General features: G+C 43.1%; 1 protein-coding gene across 2 annotated transcripts in view; it reads left to right on the top strand.

Moving 5' to 3' along the window:
• LOC137268039 (glycosyltransferase 8 domain-containing protein 1-like) overlaps positions 1–14983 on the top strand; it is a 25454-nt gene extending 10471 nt beyond the window's left edge. For both annotated transcript variants that reach the window (XM_067802538.1, XM_067802539.1), the window contains exons 4-9: positions 9189–9306; positions 9576–9663; positions 10301–10401; positions 11355–11521; positions 12455–12567; positions 14391–14983. In XM_067802538.1, the coding sequence (XP_067658639.1) occupies positions 9189–9306; positions 9576–9663; positions 10301–10401; positions 11355–11521; positions 12455–12567; positions 14391–14560 (757 nt within the window). In that variant the 3' untranslated portion in view covers positions 14561–14983. The remainder of the gene's footprint in view (positions 1–9188; positions 9307–9575; positions 9664–10300; positions 10402–11354; positions 11522–12454; positions 12568–14390) is intronic.
• Positions 14984–15405: the final 422 nt, after the last annotated feature.

A 15405-nucleotide genomic window follows, 5' to 3' on the forward strand; every position in this document is an offset into this window, starting at 1 on the left:
CACTGTGGGAGGGTACCCCCACGTATAACCATGTTATAACCACGGCAGCAGTTACGCCTACAGCCAACAACAGTCGGGGGTTGGTCACTTTATGTTGGTTACACCACCGTTTTTTACCGGCAGCTACTCTCTTAGGATTCTTCTGCCTGGTTACTGTGGGGGTCACTTCCCTCACTGGGGTCACTGGTTCCTGTGAAGGGGTCTCCTCCACTGTTGGGGGTACCTCCACTGGTTCCTGTGCAGCATCCATCTATACTATTATTATTATTCTTTCTCTCAAATTGACAATGTTTTGCCGTGATAATCGCCGCCGTCACTGGAGCCAACAACATACCATATTTGTGGTACAGCCCGCAGCTGATAGAACTCACGGCGTGTTCGATAAAAGGGTCTTTCTCGAGGTCTTCCCACAGGTAAAGTCGGCGCTCTGGTGGAATGGGAAGGAAGTGTGATACAATACCGGTGTATATCTGGGTCATAGCCGATCCTATTGTCTTTGTCATTTCTGCTCCGAGCCGGGACTCATATCTAGCGTACAGCTTATCAATTTCTTCGGCTGACATTTTGTGAATTTTATCTGGAGTGTAGTCTCCAAAGTAATGTTTGGCTTTGCCGCCAACAGCCAACGCCACCAGTTTCTCTCGCTTGGGGGAATCCCCCACAGTGGGGGAACCCTCCAACGACAACTGTTCGAGCAATTCCTCACACTCCATCTTATAATATAACAAGTAAGATTTAGTTTTAACTATATAATACCCGATACAGACAAAACACAGAGAAATGAAGGTTAAGTTGCACACGACAAATACTTCAAATATCATAGCTATATGCTTAGCTTTGCTTAGCTTTGCTTAGCTTTGCTTAGCTTTGCTTAGCTTTAACATACTATATATGCTACTGGTTGGTCGGTCTTGAGCACGAGCTTAGCGTGTTTAGTTTCAGCGAGCTGTTTCTTCACCCGTTCCCGTTCTAATTTGCTCATCACATCGTTCTCTCTCAAACACTCCTCGAACGAATCCCTGTCCTTGCAGTGAAATAAGGCCACCCATCGCGTCTGCTCCCTTAGGTCTTTCAACACCGAGTTGAACTTCTGCGTTAGCACCCAGACGCTGTGATTTGCATGCCGGCCGGAGAAGGCCAGGTACGATAGCATGTCTCTCTTTTATGTTATCTCGCGATTAGCGCTGCAGTCGTCCAGTATGAACAGCGTCGGTTCCCCTTTAAATTTCTCGTGAAGAGCTTTCAACCAGTCCTGCAGGCGTGTTCCAGGGTCGATTTTGTGTACGTCCGGGTCCGTCATCACCCAAGGTCGCGCGTACGTTTTATTCATGCTCAGAGTAGGGCACATGATAACGATGTTATCGAACACATCCTTGTAGTAACCCTCCAACATATCCAACACGAAAACGGTCTTCCCACAGCCAGTCTGCCCGCACACTATGGCGCAGTGTGGGTCAGTGGGTCAGTGGGGCAGTTTATTGTTGGGGGGTGTGGGGGGGTACCCCCCATCAGTAGATGGCTTGCACGAATCTCCCATTGTCTATATTAAGTTGCGCGTCCATAATAACGTACAGATATAATTTCAACTTACCAGCGGTTTGAGCCTTCTTAGTAATCTGGATGGTTATCCCTTCGCTGCCGTTACCTATACGGCGCCCGCTACCGTGCAGTTTATCATCATCCGTGGATCGCATGTCCAACCATAGGGCGTACTTGGTGGTCAGGTATTCTCCGATATGCACGGAGCCGAGGTCCAGGTCCTTTGTTATGTAGTCCCCCACTGGTAGCTTTTTTATCTCATCCCACTGCTGGTGTGGTCTCATACCATGACTGAACAGCTGGTTGGGCACGCCCTCGATAGTCACTTCCACCTTTTCAATCTCGGGGTTGAAAAACTTCTCGCTGTCCCTCCGGAATGGATCGTAATACTCCACGGGGACGACCAGGATACCTTTCATCGATCGTGCCGGCACGTTCAGGTTGATATTCCACACAGTGTCGCTCTTATCTCGCACGACTGATCTATGTCTCAGTACGCGATCGTACAGGATAGCCATCTTCCCAGAGTACTGGCTTCGAACCTGCCTGGCCAGCTCCGGGCTAGTGACCATGTCGAACTCCAGAGAGATGTTGTCTATGGCATAACTGGCCTCATCACCGTTCGGCGTACGCACTACTTTGCTATAGTCGTTAAACGTGAGCTCGTATTCGAGCCTATCACCCAGCGCGGCCTGGTAAAACGGCGCGTGTCCCGTGAGCAACTCGAAGTCGAGCGGCACGCAGAATCGATTCCCGTATGCTCGAGCGATGGCCTTTTCACCGTCCGATAGCTTGTCTTGCTGGTCTGGCGTGAAGGCATACCCTATACGCGACCGGGTTGATTTGCTGATACCCTGGTACACATCATTGACTCGTTCTCCCTCGCTTTTCCAGAGATCCCTGTAGCAGTGAAACACGTCGCTGTCGTCGATGCTCAGCACCTCGTTACCGCTGATCTTGACGGTCGTTTTCTTGATGATAGCTCGACCCACGTTCCGCACTAGCTCGCGTTTATCGTTGTCGGAGGCCAACGTCAGTCGAACAGTGCCTGGTACAATGAGGTCATTCTCACCAAGGTTTGGAAATCTAACCAGCAGAGTTTGATTCTGGTCTATCTTGCTGGGATTGTTGGTGATGGTCACCGACTGTCGCATGGCTCTGGCGCCTAATGGCTCTCTCAATCTTCTGAAAGGATCTAATTTTCTGCCGTACATTGTTATATAAATGAAATATATTTTTAATACTAATGGATGAAGACATAGATATGACGGAGATGTCGGGCGATAGTGCCCAGGCATTCGATGATGACCAGGAGACCTCATTTACTAGTTCACCATTGAACCAAGAACTTTTGGAAACAACGGTAAATGATTATTACGAAAGTTTAAGAAGAGATAAAAACTACGTTGAACCACAGGGTCGATACCATAAGAATTTTTTTATTGATACAAAGGGTGTTCTACGCCTTAAGTCTGACCCAGGGGTTGACCTCTTTAACAAGAGCAATAAAAAACCACTGGCCTTGTCAACTCTAGCCAGCCGCCATGGTGTCGAATTTATCCGTAAAAATCTAAACATGCATGATTACGGTGGTGCAATACCTAAGGCCGTTAAAGAAGATCTGCAAGCTACCAGATCCCACCTCACCACTAGAGATGAAATTACACCACAGCGTGCTACAGAAGCCTCGGACAGCATAGAAAAACTGTTGAGCACCTACTGGGACAAACCGTTACCGGGGTTTGACTTTCCGGTAAGGGAACTGCGCGGCTTAGACGAAGTCGTGAAACGCGTGCGTGGAGAACTCGTGAACAACATGGGGAAACTGAACGAAATCGACGAGCACATCGCTAAGGAAAAAACCAAACTCAACGAAACTGAAAACGATGATATGAAGCGTCATATCAATGAACGACTACGTGATTTAGAAGACGAGAGACGTACACGATTGGAATCCGCTTCCTCGAATCGTGAACAGCTTCGATCCCAGATCAGTCGCATTCGGGAAACAATCGATAGAATACTGAACGAGGATACAACTTTAGCCAACAGGATTCGGATATTGTTCCGGGAGCAAGGGATCACCATCGCCAGCATTCTGACTGCATTGGGTTTCATCATATCAACCCTGGTGGTGTCACTGGTGGGAGGAACCCCCACACCCCCCACACCTGGTGGCGGCGGAACTCCAAGTGGCGGTGGGGGTGTTAAAGACTGGATAAAAAAACTCGGGGAAGGCCTAGCTAAACTGGCTGGTAAAGCCGCCGAAGCCCTTCCCGGCATCCTGGGTAGTATCGTCTCGTGGTTGTTGGGCGCTCTGGCTAAAACTGCCATGTGGCTCAGTCAAAACATGTGGGCAGCCATCGTCGCCGTGGCGGGTCTGGTGTACGTAGCGGCTAAGAAATTTTTAACCAAATAAGTCCCAAAGCTACCCCACCAACCACCAGGGCCGTTTTATTATCAATATGATTGGTGGCCTGAATATGGGGGGCCACCTCCTGTGGTGTTGGTTGAACTTTAGACTCCGGGGGTGGCGCCACTATACCCTTTTCACGTGGTGGGATGTGTGGGATATAGGGGGTGTTAATATCGGGGTTGATACCCAACTTTTGGTCCGCCGTGGCTATGACTATTTTGTTGTTATAACCCACCACTTTTTTTATTCTCAGTTGCATATCACTCGGAGCCATGTACAACCCCACGCCGAACACGTAATTGACTTTCGATCTGGCGTATTCTAACACGTTTTGGTAACGGTCGATGGCCCTCGGGAGATCAACTGGAGAATTGATAGCATCCTCAACGTTGGAAACGAATTGTGTCTGAGCGTCGTAAGCAGTTCCCTTACCGATGATGTTGGAACGCGTTTGCGACTGCGCACCCAACAGCGCCCACACGTACGTTCGAATCGAGTCGTTCAACCTGACTACCCCGGCACGAGTGAATCCTTTCGACGTGTCCAGCATGAACATTTTCCACCCGTCTGCGGTTGACTGCTCCACTTTCTGGACTGTGAAAGCAACACCACCTTTAAAGTTCATACGATCATCCCTCCATTCATTACTCGACAAAGCAAAGTCCTGGCGTAGTATATCTCGTTTCAGTAAATCATCACTGACTTCTTTCACTGGTCGCGCGCCATCATAAGGAATACCCAACCCGTGGTTCGGCCCCGGCAAACGCCAATCCGTCTTCGGGTTTATTTCGAATTCATTGCAAATACGTTCGTAGACCCGTCTATCGTACGGGTTGTTTGTTGCGTCCCACGCTTTGTCCTGTGGGAGGGGGGCGCTGATCTCTTTAAGGATACGTCTGACCTGGTAGTACACGTGGAACTTGAACACAGACTGACTCAGCGGTCCACGCCGAGTGTCGGTCAATGTCACACCACACCCCGTTGTAGCGCACCACACGGCAAAGTTGAATTGATTCTGCCAGAACTGCATAGGGTTGTTGAACCAAGCGTGGACTGCCTTGACGTTAGTCACCGAAAGCTTATACTTATCGAACACATCTAAAAGCTGGGCATTGAAATACAACCCAGGAGCAACCACGATCTTCATGGGGGAGAAATCTACGTCCAGTTTAGGGTAAAACACGCCAGGGGAATACATTTTAAAACTATTATATAATGAGCATATATACTCTAACATGTACATAACACTTCCAGGAATAACGAGCGGTGAGGCTGTTCAGCTGACGCACGCGATCGATAACACATCAGGTCAACTCGAAGCCGCACTCTGCGATATCACCTACCTACCGCAATGGACTAACATCAACGCCAGCAACAATAAGCTGTTCGTCAGTGGAACTCGCAGTCAGATAACTGACAGCTACTACAGCGTGTGCTCTCTAAACGACGAGGTCTTCAAACCCCTGGGAGCTGAACTCAAGATGAACGACTCAAACGGCACAGTGGTGTTAATCAACAACGGAAGAACCTCCTTGAGGCTCGGCCGACCATTAGCGAGGATACTCGGTATGTCTCCTGACGAGATAAAACCAACAACAACCGTCACAGGTACGAAGTTACCCGACCTAGTACCGTACCGAGAGCTGTACATTCATCTCGGTCAGGTGAGCACAACGTACAACATTCAAGGAGGTCACCCTTCCACTATACTGAGAGCAGTGCCGGTGAAAACTGAGAAATACAACGACGGTAGAACCGAGTCGTTTTCACCACGGCAGTATAAGAGATTAACCCAGGGCTACATACCTGAGCTGACAATATCGGTGTTAGATATAAATCATAATCCTGTAAATATAGGATACCTCAGCTTAACGCTTCATGTAAAATGACCAGCGCACAAGGGCCCGGAGTGAAAAAATGCGTCAATATCGGGCTCTCCGACCTCGGAGACACGCGCGGTTTCGACGCTCCCGGAGTAGATGGTAAATCGTACGCCTTGCAACTGAAAAACAACATTTACAAACACGTTGAAATCCCCTCCGGTGGAACCCTAAGTGATATGATAGATACCACAAGAGCAACAGTCAACACTAAGTACGCCCTTGTCAACACCGGTGAGAATAATTGGATAATATACCCATCGTTCGGTGGTAAACTGTTCGACTTAGACGATGTTGAGAGCACTACCGTCGTCCAAAACAAACCATATATGCTCGTCTTCACCGAAGATGACAAGTGGGTGTTGTTACCCGATAACGACTGGTTTCTCAATATTAGACTCGTCTCCCCCTACGTGTTCACTGATAACAAAGACAACCACCTAAACAAAGTCGTGAACAATGGAACCCTACTCGTGGCTTACGTCCCAACTCAGAGACGTAGCGTAGTCGTCAGCCCAGTCAACACTATAGCAGCCCACATGCTATCGAGTAAACCAGCCATACAAAACGTGAAATTGCAGTTGGTGTCTGAATTCGAAGGTGTGGTCACTATACTAGTAAGAGTCTACCGGCAAACTCAACACTGATCATCAAAGTCTACCTAGGGGAACCATCGGGGAATGATGTCGAGATCGTGAAGGGGATCAAACTCGGGTGGGGCAAACAACATCAGTATCAAGTTTGCAATGTTTACGTGCGGGTGGGTGTCGACTCCAAGACCAGTCTGCAGGGGGTCAACGTGATCGTGGAAAACAAGATATCACTAATCAATATCTTCCTGCCTGACAACATACACTTCATGGGTATGAAGTTAACCCCTGAATTATTATCAGAAAACCAGTTCTCGTAATAGTATAATAATGACCAGTCATCATCCCAACACTACGCTTAACGACCTAGGAGACACGGAGGGATTCGATCAGCCTGGTGAGGAAGATGAATTATATATCCTGCACTTCAAAGACAACGTGTACAGACGGGTGCCGTTACCAGATTTAAAAGAGCCCAAATGGCTGATCAACTTAACATTCACCTCACCTTATATCACATTAAATAATGGGGTTGTCTCTAAGATTAAGAACAACGGTATCTGGGCCGGGGATTTCATTCCGGAGAGGGCATTAGTACACATACCATCTACTGGTTACGACAAAAAGGGGTTAAGTGCTTATCCACACAATAAATTAACATTTAGCAGTAATCTTGATAGAATATCCTCCCCTTTCACCCTCATCATAGAAGTCTTCTTTACGGCTTTATTCGATGGAACCCCCCCAATAGTACACCAAATTTTACCCGGGGTGTCAATACGCTGGTCTTACATAGACCAATATTGTCGTATTGTTATACAACAGGATACCACGGGTCCTATAAACCACTTAATAAGCCTCCGTGGGGTTTCTATTACAACAGGAAATTCTATTAGCCTCTCACCTATTGCCCTGACTAGTAGTCTAGAACTTGTAGACTTCAAATTCATTGATAGGTTTTTAACTGAAACCCAATTAAAATATCTTTCAAAATATACATTGTAGGATGGGTCTGTACCCAGTCGTAGAGGAAGTAGCGAAGACGCTGGAAACCGTAGATGGGTTCCGCTTGAGGCAGTTATGTGATGTGAAACGTCAACTAGAACAAGACCGTGACACGCGGAAAGCACTATGTAAAAAGTATAATAGAGCTTTCAATATCGTGGACGGGGCTGACACTACCCTTATGGCAACCAGCATGGGACTAGGGGCGGCAGGTGTTGGATTGTTGGCTACCATCGTGGCTGCACCTATAGTGCTAGGTATTGAAATAACAGCTGGGGTGGCAGGGTTGGCAGGGTTGGCGCTTAAGTTAGTATCACGCAGGCTTAATCGTAAGGCATTGAAACACGACGAGATCAGGGTTCTGGCCGAAGCAAAGCTGAACACAGTGAGTGAGCGAATTTCCACGGCACTCTCTGACAGTAAGATCTCAGAAGAGGAGTTTCGTTCAATCCTATCTGAACTCAAAAAATATAACGGAATGAAACAAGATATTCGGTCCAAGTCTCGTAAGTCTGCTATCAGCGAGGACGAGAATAAAAAGTACATAGAACAGGGGATACAAAAAGCCCAGCAAGCCTTTATTATGAACACCAAAGAGATCGTAGGCGGTTCACGTTAAACTGTTTCATCGATATAAACATGACATAGGCACAAACGTTAAGTAGTAGGGGAACACGAGGGCGATAGCCGTAAGCGGGCCACCGATCCTATATGGTCAGTCAAAACTTACAACATAGATAAAGTGGATATGAAAGCCGACGAACCTAACTTATACTACTTGAGGGATGGGCCGGGTAGGGGTTTTGTAAGAGAAGAATTATTGATCGTACCGTACGGCACAGTGTTACCTCCAACCAATACACGGTAAACTGTTTCATAGACACCCAACCTTTTTGTAGTAGGGGTAATAGTAGCAAGATCTAAGGTCCCAACCAAAGCCTTATTTAGTAAATAAGGCTTTGTAGAGACTTTTCTTGAAAGTGTTTTAGAACTGTCATTCCCTATACTACTAGGATTGTACAGTTTATAGCAGAATAACTGATACCACACGTACAGTGGTAATACTTACATCATTTTGGCCACTTTACAGAATATTTGGAGAATATTTATTAGAACGAGACAGTTTGTTACAGTTCATTTAGATCTCTCTCAGTCCTGAAACTGAATGTACCTGCCTCAAGTTCCAGAAACCTTCCAGAAACATATCTTGTGCATTAGCACTTTGGAACAATCTACCAACAGAAACTACTAACAGTCTTACCATCACTCCCTGCATTCAAGGCAGTTTAAGGACTTTTTGAACAGTACCATCATTTAGTAGTGTAACTTCAGCATCCCCATCCCAGTCCCTCCTCATCCTCACTGCATCATTCCTGCTGGAACACACTTTGTGGATCGAATCTTGGACATTACATATAGACTTCTTGTTGCTACTGTTATTGGTATTGAATCAAAGTGAAGCATCCTCTATTTTGATATTGCAATATTGACATCTCCATTGAGTCTTTAACACCTATTGAGCAGAAATCTGAATTAAACAGATGATGCCAGTTGAGCTTACAAAATCCCAATAAGTTTTATAAAAATATTTTCCATGGTTTTGTCATAATTCAGATGATAAGTGCCTTGTGGATTGCCACCGAGACCTTTGACTAATGCTGTCACCTCCTAAAATTCTTTCATTCCTTCATACCAGCAAATGAGGACCCATGCCATTCTTCTGACCGATATGATAATCAATTCTCAATCTGACTTCAGCATATGGATAAAGCAGACCAAACTTAATACTATAAACTATGAGCTGAAAGGATTTCCCGCAGATTTGGTGGCTGGGAAGATAAAAGTGAGAGGTGGTCGCCAAGAACTTGCCAGTCCAGTAAGTAGTTGTCTCCCTTTGAGACATTCACTGTTACTTTTCTGAATATGCTTCGGTTGACATTTACAGTTTGATGTGTGAGTTTGGAAAGTACTTGTTGTTTCTAAGAAAACTGACAGCAGCTATCCATCTTGATAAACATTAAACCAAAAGTTTCCCTGGGAATGTAAATTCCATTTCTCCCAAAATGTAAAAGGATATTTCATTCAATAATTAATTTAGTTTGATCTAATTGTTGAAATTTGACATTGATATATCTTGCCTCGTAGATGAACTACGCCAAATACTACCTTCCGCAGTTGTTTCCCAAGCTGCAAACCAGAATTATCTTCATTGATGATGACTGCATTGTGCAAGGTAAGATGGTGACAAGGAAAGGTGGAATTCCTGTCAATGGAGACAAAGCTGTTTTAAAAAATCAGTGCACATAAAATGATGATGTGTTACATTCATCTTTAGGGATGTATACGTGTTGAAAATGTTGCAAAGTTATGACCCTTGTTTGATGTTTTGAACATTGCACCCAAGTAGATATCATTTTAAGAACATCATTAAAGGATCACTCTATTTTCAAATCTGACAGCTGCTTTTGGAAGATGAACAGCCTATGTGCCTGCTGAGATGAGTGTAAGATTTCTTTTGATCAGAACTCTCAACTGGTTCCTATGTCTCCATGAATCTCAGTATCTGTGATGAACTATTGGTAAACATACTGCTTTATTTGGAATTCTTAACGTTTGGTTTTCAAGAAAAGAAACTTCAAATTATGGGAACAGTTTTTTTTTCTGAGACTAAATTGTTCACAATTATCCATGCAGGTTTGCAAATGTGTTAATGTGGCACTTATCACAGTTATCGTATATTAATAGTTCCCAGTTTGCATGGATGATTGGGGGTGTTGAGTCCGTCTGATTCATGAGAAATAACAATAAATATCATCACATTGTTCGTCTTGAACCATCTCTCTCTGAAACTGTTTCATCTTGTTGCCTAGGTGATATATCGGAACTCTACAACATGAAGATACACCCTGATCACCTGGCTGCTTTCTCCTCAGACTGTGTTGGAGTGGGGAAACATCTCTCCCATATGGAGGTAGGACTTGCTGGTGTTCAATTCAGTGTTGTGTCTCCCCCTCCTCATATTACCAACAACTTCTTATGAACATGGCTACCTTGGTGGTGTAGTGTTTAGAGCAGCCGCCCGGAGGGCAGAAGGTCACAGGTTTGATTCCTGGCCACGCCATACCAAAAGGCATTAAAATATGGCGCTTGTTGGTCCCTGCCTGCCACTCAGTATTAATGGGTACAACAAGGAATGGTCGGCTCGGAGTCAGTATACTGATTCTGAGAGGGGTATTCATGCTTAGCTGTGGCACGGTATTTCAGTGTGGTAGCTCTATAAAACCAGCTTAAGTCTGGGCTAGTACAAGCAGCATCATATGAGTGAAATGTTCTGAAGTGCGACATTTTACCCCATTTCACCTCACCTCACCTCACCTCATCTTATGAACACTTGGTTTGTACTCTGAGAGTGTCAGGTTACATTAGTTGAATATCTTGGTCAAGTGACACCGTTTCACATTTGCTTGTAAATATAGCCAACTGAGGTAAAAATTAACTAAATGATAACCCACTCTCCTACCCAGAATTCCGTGCAGCCAGCCAGCATAGTACCTCTGCCACAGGCCAGAAAGATGTCTTGTCTTGTTTGTTTTGTTTTTTTGGGTTTTTTTTGAAGTCACAGTAAGGCAAAAAAATTCAGTTGTGGCATTGATTTTGGGGATATTGGCATTAGGTTCTTGAGTAGGCAAGTTTACTTTGAAAAATACAATTACAGTTAAAGTTGTGAATTGAAGTTTGTCAGTTTTGCTGAAAATGTTTCCTGTTTTGTCATGAACATGAACAATGATTATTTAATAAAGTTTTAAGCCTTTAGACAATAGATTAGATTTCTGACTGTATCGTTAGGGCAAATGTGTATTCCTCTCAAAACATTTTTTAAAATGTCTCTATGGAATTGCAAAACATCATTCTTGTTTTCCACAGAACAATTATGCCAACTACATAGACTTCAAAAACAAGGCAGTTGTTAGCATGGGTATCAAACCAACAGAGTGTGCCTTTAACACGGGTGTGTTTGTTTCTGACCTGTCCCTGTGGAGGAAGTATAACATCACCCAGAAGCTGCAGTCATGGCTGGAACTGAATGTCAAGTAAGAGCTTTGGTCAACGTTTTGGTGCATTTAAGTTTGGAAGTTACCCAGAGGACTATTTTACAAAACAGAGTGACTACAGTGGAAGCTTGCAAAGTTTGTAGCCCCCTAGTTCGACCTTTTTCGCAATATTGGAACAAGAACTTGGTGAAGCTAGTTAATTTGCGATCATTTACACGTCCTCTAATGCATTGTCAGTCAGTCCCATATTTCCTCATAACAAAACCCATCCAATTGACTGTTTGTACATTAATTAACGCTCTCTAAACTGGAATCTGGTATCTCAGCTCTCCTGTTGATTGGCTGTTTGGCTGAACTTGTTCTAACAACACAGTGAATAACCATCAGCATTAGGCTGATTGATGTTCCAAGTTGGTGAGTGTCATGTGTTACTTGTATGCTTAATTAATCCAAATTACCAACTTGGCAGGCAAACAGTTTCGTACATTGTGAAAATGCATAGAATTCAGTCATATTTTACAGTCCACCGAAGATGATTCTCAGTTCTCTAAACTGGCACACTCTCTATACCAATGTAACATAGCTGCTGAGCCAAGGCTATCTATGGACTTGATTGCCACTTTTCCAACTCCCTCTCCGTGAGTTACTGAGATTGTTAAGATGTATGCTGCTTTTAACAATATTCCAGCAATGCTGCACCATGGGACACCAAAAATAGGCTTCACACATTGTACCATTTGGGGTATCGAACTGGTGTCTTCTGAGTAATGAGTAAATGCTTTAACCACAAGGCTAACTCATTGCTCTACCAATGTATCTGTTAATAGATTTTTATTTTTTCAAAATTGTTTTTGGTCTGCTTCAACAGTCTTCCATGGTTACACATTTGGACTGAATAATCAGTCATGGTTATAACATGCTGACTGCACAACCTGATCAATTGTTATGATTTACTTGTTGTCATGGTTACAGAGAAGAGGTTTATGGTAATGAGAAGGGAGGAGGAGGATCTCAGCCACCGATGATGCTGGTCTTCCACAAACTGTTCTCTAACATCAACCCCATGTGGAATGTCCGACACCTAGGTAAGTTGACTGTTGCCATGACTACAGGCCTCAAACTTTGATTTCTCAAGAAAACCCTTCTGTGTCCTTGAATCCAAGGTATGGTGCCATCATCAGGTCAAACTTAGATCTTTACAAAATTAGTGTAAATACTTTGTGTTCTTGTATATTGTGTCTGATGGGCTAGTGGGTTATGTTTAACTAGGGGCTGTGGATCATCACCTTGTGAAGGTTGATTTGAATTCTGGTTTGTTCCAAACCAGTTCTTGTTCTGTGGTGTTTGTGGGTTTTGAGTTGGTGCTCTAAAACAGAGGGACGCATACACTGATATAGATAAGTATATAAATATGCAAATTTTTCCTTGTCCTGACTCATGCTTATTATGCTTATCTTCTCCCTCTGTGCAAAGATAATGGAACACTTGACATGAGGGATATACCATAGAGGGAAGATGTAAGCATAATAAGCATGAGTCAGGATAAGGATAAAATATCAATTATATTCAGAAAATTACATTTTATGCTTAAAATTTCCAATTACAACTAGACTGTCGCCATGTAGCTGGAATATTGCTGAGTGCAGCTTAAAACTAAACTCACTCAATCCAATTACACCATAGTAATAATAATGTAAAACCTGTCCCTCCAAAACAAAAACCTCAAATGTGGTTCTTCTGGGAAAGCAAGAGATGACCTAATATATAGTGGTGACCACACTTCAGGTTTGTATAAGATGATAAGCTGATACAATGGTGTTTTGATTTAGTAACAATGAGTCCTCGATAAGCTGATATGATGATTTGGCCATTGTCATTCTAAGATGGTGTTTATACGCAATTGACTGTATGGGTTGTCATTGTACAGTCAGGTCATGTGTACGGATTCGGAGTCTGGAATCTTGTTATGATAATGACTGATAAGCTGATAAAATGTTGTGTGATAAGTCTGTACTTGGATGTCTTAATTCAGCTGTATAAACTCTTTATCATTCTATGTCATTCTAATCCAGTGTGAAGGACTTGTTATGCATTCATGTTGGATGAGGTAGTAAGATAGTAATGTGAATGTTCATGTTTCGTTTTTTTAGCTGCTCTTAGCAATATTTTAGGTATATGGCAGTTGTCTGTAAAAACATTAGTCTAGACCAGACAATCAAAAGATCAACAGCATCAGCATCGATATACTGTTTGATCATTGGATTGCCTGGTTCAGACTTATTAATATTGTGCAGCTTCTACCACCTCATAGGCAGCTTGTATACCTCCCAGAGAGTTGAAAATGAAAATGTGCATATCGTTCCTTTCACCCAAATAATTATTTACTTGTTCAGCATGTTTGAGGCTGTTGTTTTGATACATTGTAAATATCACATTATTATTATTATTATTATGATTAGTGCTGCACGGTATTACCAGTATACTGGTATGTCATAGTACACGTTTTAGACTATACATATTGCAATATGTTCCCTGAGAACGAGTATGGTAGATAAAGAGCTTGACAGGCTTTTTTGTCATGACTACCTTTATGCTTTGAGTTAAATTTTCCTTCACAACAAATGATTTCTTCCATTATTCAGTGACAAAACCGCATACTATAGTACTATAGATTGTGTAAGAAGGAAAATAGAATCCCTGACAATGCAGCCTAATCTTGAGAGTGCTGTTATTAGAACCACTGCATATGTGTTTAGGGAAATATAATGTAGAAAATAGTACTGACATGTTCAATTAGTGTTGGAAATTCCCAATATATTGCAATGCATATCGCAATGCTGGTTCCTGAATCTCAATATATTAACATACAGTTTATTTGCCCTAATTATTACACTTGTGAATATTTCAGGTTTGACTCCCGGGTCCAGCTACACAACCCACTTCCTGCAGGGAGGCAAGCTGCTCCACTGGAGCGGCCGCTACAAGCCATGGGGACGCACTGCTCAACACGCTGAATTGTGGGAAAAATACTATATACCTGACCCAACAGGTCACTTCCAACTCATCAGGCGGGATTAACACAACTATTTCCAGGATATCAAGACTTCAGCCGTACTGATACAGTGTAACCAAAATCAGATGGTATTTACACTTGTTTGGATCTAGTCAAGAAGAAAGCTTTACTCAACTTGAGCTAATGCCCATCTTGTTTTGGTTAGACTGTAAAGAATGGGTAAGAGTGGGGTTTTAATTGATATGGAACATAACTAGTTTGTAAGCATTTTTTTAAAAAAAATGAGCAATATATTTAAGTTACAGCAAACTGGGTCAGGTCAGATTTTTAAGTAGTTTTATTATGTGGAATGTTCAAAGTAATATGTATTAGGAATATATAATTGGAATTTGAAGATGCTCAACAGTAAAAATCAAAATGTTCAATTGTAAATGACTGTATTCTTGAATCAGAAATGAATTATTCAGGTGCATCTGATGTGTGAGAAATGTGGAAAACAGACTGTTGGGTGTAAATTTGTGTTTAGAGGTTGATGAATTTTATTTGAATTTCAGTTTATGCTTTTTCATTCTTGTTCTTCATGTCACCAGTTGTAGCCATTAGAGTAGTCCCATAAAGTTTTGATGTTATATATACTGAAATGCATAATGGCCTTTATGAAGTAGTTGGAACACTTATAGGGAGAGTGGCTCAAGATGCCAGTCTTCACTGAATGTTTCAATATTCAATATTAAACAGGGTGGCAGGGTAGGTAGGTTTGTGGTTAAAGCAGCCGCTCATTAACTGAATAGTCTGGGTTCGTTCCCCACATGGGTACAATGTGTGAAGCCCATTTCTGGTGTCCCTTGTGATATTGCTTAAATTGGCATACAACTAAACTCAATCACTTACTATTAAACATAAATGGTAC

The sequence above is a fragment of the Haliotis asinina genome, chromosome 16 (genome assembly GCF_037392515.1).
Source record: "Haliotis asinina isolate JCU_RB_2024 chromosome 16, JCU_Hal_asi_v2, whole genome shotgun sequence".
NCBI lineage: Eukaryota > Metazoa > Mollusca > Gastropoda > Lepetellida > Haliotidae > Haliotis > Haliotis asinina.